Below are 2,917 nucleotides of genomic sequence, written 5' to 3' on the forward strand. Positions count from 1 at the left end.
AGAACTGACTTTGGTCATTTTGAGTCACTTTTTGAGTCAGTTTGTAGTGACCCAAGTCAGTTTGGAAACTGACCTAGTGACCTAAACCTAACGGATGGAAACAAACATAAAAAAGCAATGAACAGACCCAAAAATCAAGTGACCTGATCCAGTTACATAACGGGTGAACTCTAATGACTTCGACAAAAAAAATTTACTTTATGCTTAAAAAGTAGCCAAAGTTGTGTGGTATCTTTATAGCCTCAAACAATCAAATTATTGGATTACCACTTCCACCCACCCCGCCTGGTAGTTGACCTGGGAGTTGGCACATCACCGGGTCATGGACGCCAGACCGGGAAGAAAAAAAAAACAGAGAGAGAGAGAGAATTGAACTGAGAACGTGAACATATAGATGAAGATAGAAGAAAGTAAAACCTTTGGATTGACTTCTGTCTTCATTAATCTTACCTTTAATAGTTTTAGTTGTGTTGTTCCATTTCAATTCAGCAAAATCCGTTCACTCTAACAAACTATGGTGTTGAGAGGTCTTTCTTGGGGCATTCCTTCAAGTGCTGCTTGACAAGTTGAGCCCTCGGGTCATCATCAACTTTGCAAGCCTACGTGGTGTGAATGTGGACAAGAAGCTCAAAAAATGGAGTTCAACGCTATCTGCAATCGGAGATGTGCTTTATGATGCGGAGGAGAAGCAACTTACGAGCGAGGCTGTCAAACTGTGGCTGGATGATCTCAAAGACTCGGCTTATGATGTTGAAGACATCTTAGACAAGTTTTCCATCGAGGTATTACGACGCAGAGTCAAGGAGCAATAAGGAGCTGCTACCATATGTAAGGTACAGAGCCTAATTCCCCAAGCTAAATTCAACTTCCATATGAACTCTAAAATCAAGGAGATCACTGATAGACTCCTAGACATATCTGAACGAAAAGAAGCGCTTCGTTTGAACAATATTGGGATGTCTAGTAATCATTAAAGGGCATGGAAAATGCCACCGAGTTCGTGTCGATCGGATGGACCTGTGATCGGAAGGGACTGGGATAAAAGCCAGATTGTTGGATTTTTGTCCGGAGCCAAGCCTAGTGCCATCAATTTTCATGTTGTGGCCATTCTTGGCATGGCAGGAGTCGGAAAGACAACACTTGCAGGACATGTATTCAACGATGATGATGCTGCCATGCAACAGTTTGACCTTAAGGTGTGGGTATATGTGTCTGATGACTTCAATATTGTGAGAGTGACAAAGGCAATTCTCAAATCAATTACATCAGAGCACTGTAAGTTGAAGGAGTTCAGTAAAGTCCAGGATAATCTCAATAAGGAGTTGACGGGCAAAAAGTTTCTCATTGTTTTAGATGATGTTTGGAATACATGTGACTACGATATGTGGACCAAATTGCAATCCCCCTTCCGTGTTGGAGCACTAGGAAGTAGGATACTAGTGACAACGCGCCATGAATCAGTTACAAGAATGATGGGAGCCATACAAGTTTATAATTTGAAGTGTATATCAAGTGATGATTGTTGGCAAGTATTTGAACAACATTCATTCTTGAAAATTAGCAACAGCAGACCACAAAATTTGGAGTCGCTTCGGGACAAGATTATTGTGAAATGCAATGGATTGCCGTTGGCTGCAAGGACGCTTGGTGGACTTCTACGGTGCAAAGAAATTGGTGAATGGGAAGAAATATTGGACAACAAATTATGGAGTCTATCAGATAAGAGTGGTATTCTCCCAGTATTGAAACTGAGCTATCACTCTCTCCCCTCAAACCTAAAAAGATGCTTTGCTTATTGCTCAATACTTCCAAATGACTATGAATTCAGTGAGAAGCAGTTGATCCTTATATGGATGGCAGAGGGTTTGATATAGCATCCAGAACAAAGTAGACAAATGGAAGATTTGGGTGGCGAGTATTTTCAGGAGCTATTATATATCTAGGTCATTATTTCAAAAATCAAACAAGGACAGTTCACAATTGTTATCAATGAAGGCTATGATTTTAGGATTTCAGTGTTAGGGATTCATACTGATGATAACGTGCTTTAGAAAAACTGAATTGGGAGAGAATAATATGTGTATTTCATTTATAATGTGAGCCTCTTTATATAGACACTACTACAAAAAGGTCATCAGACGACGGTGGATTTCTGTTGTCTGATGACCAAGCTGACCGTGGTCTAAGTGAGTGTTGTGTGATTGAAAAATCAGACAACAGTGATTTCACCGTTGTGTGATAATAGTTTTCTCAACAGAAATGCCTACTTCCGTTGTGTGAGTTCTGCGCAGCATGTGCCTGGCATGGCATGCGCGGCGATGCCTCGGCACATTCAGACAACAGAAGATGAAATTTTGCCGTTGTCTGAGATTTATAACACACAACAGGTATGACTTATTTTTTGTTGTCTGAGATTCATAACACACAACGGATATAACTCATTCTTTGTTGTCTGAGATTCATAACACACAACGGATATAACTCATTATTTGTTGTCTGAGACTAATAACAGACAACGGATATAACTTAATATTTGTTGTCTGAGGTAAGTAACACACAACTGAAGTAAAATTATCTCCGTTGTCTGTTAATTACTTAGACAACAGTGATCATTTTGTTTCTGTTGTGTGTTATGAATCTCACACAACAGAATTTTGTTTTCTTTTGTTGTTGGTTGTTAGTTCACACAACAACTATATTTGATTATCCGTTGTGTGAATATTGTAATCAATTGGGTACCAACCAGTGACTGTTGTAGGAGAAGCCTAAATTTTGAACTCTTTTATCATCATACAACACATGGTTTTGCATTAAAGAGTTGCATGACTGAATATTAGATAGTAATTAACACATAAACAGTACTCTAATCCATATCATTCAATCACCATTTTTCAAACATCCATACATTCAAGATAGA

The 2,917-nt window shown here is 39.1% G+C and overlaps 1 protein-coding gene across 1 annotated transcript; it reads left to right on the forward strand.

The window, feature by feature from the left end:
* Positions 1 to 922: 922 nt before the first annotated feature.
* Positions 923 to 1,874, forward strand: LOC112198282 (putative disease resistance RPP13-like protein 1). The gene has a single exon (XM_024339382.2). The coding sequence runs from the start codon at positions 987 to 989 to the stop codon at positions 1,872 to 1,874; it is 888 nt and encodes a 295-aa protein (XP_024195150.1). The 5' UTR covers positions 923 to 986.
* The last annotated feature ends 1,043 nt before the right edge of the window (positions 1,875 to 2,917 follow it).

This window comes from Rosa chinensis, chromosome 1 (genome assembly GCF_002994745.2).
Source record: "Rosa chinensis cultivar Old Blush chromosome 1, RchiOBHm-V2, whole genome shotgun sequence".
Taxonomy (NCBI): domain Eukaryota; kingdom Viridiplantae; phylum Streptophyta; class Magnoliopsida; order Rosales; family Rosaceae; genus Rosa; species Rosa chinensis.

Bases quoted from the DNA above. Each gene is read 5' to 3' on its own strand.
- LOC112198282 (XM_024339382.2), top strand. From the start codon at position 987: ATGCCACCGAGTTCGTGTCGATCGGATGGACCTGTGATCGGAAGGGAC.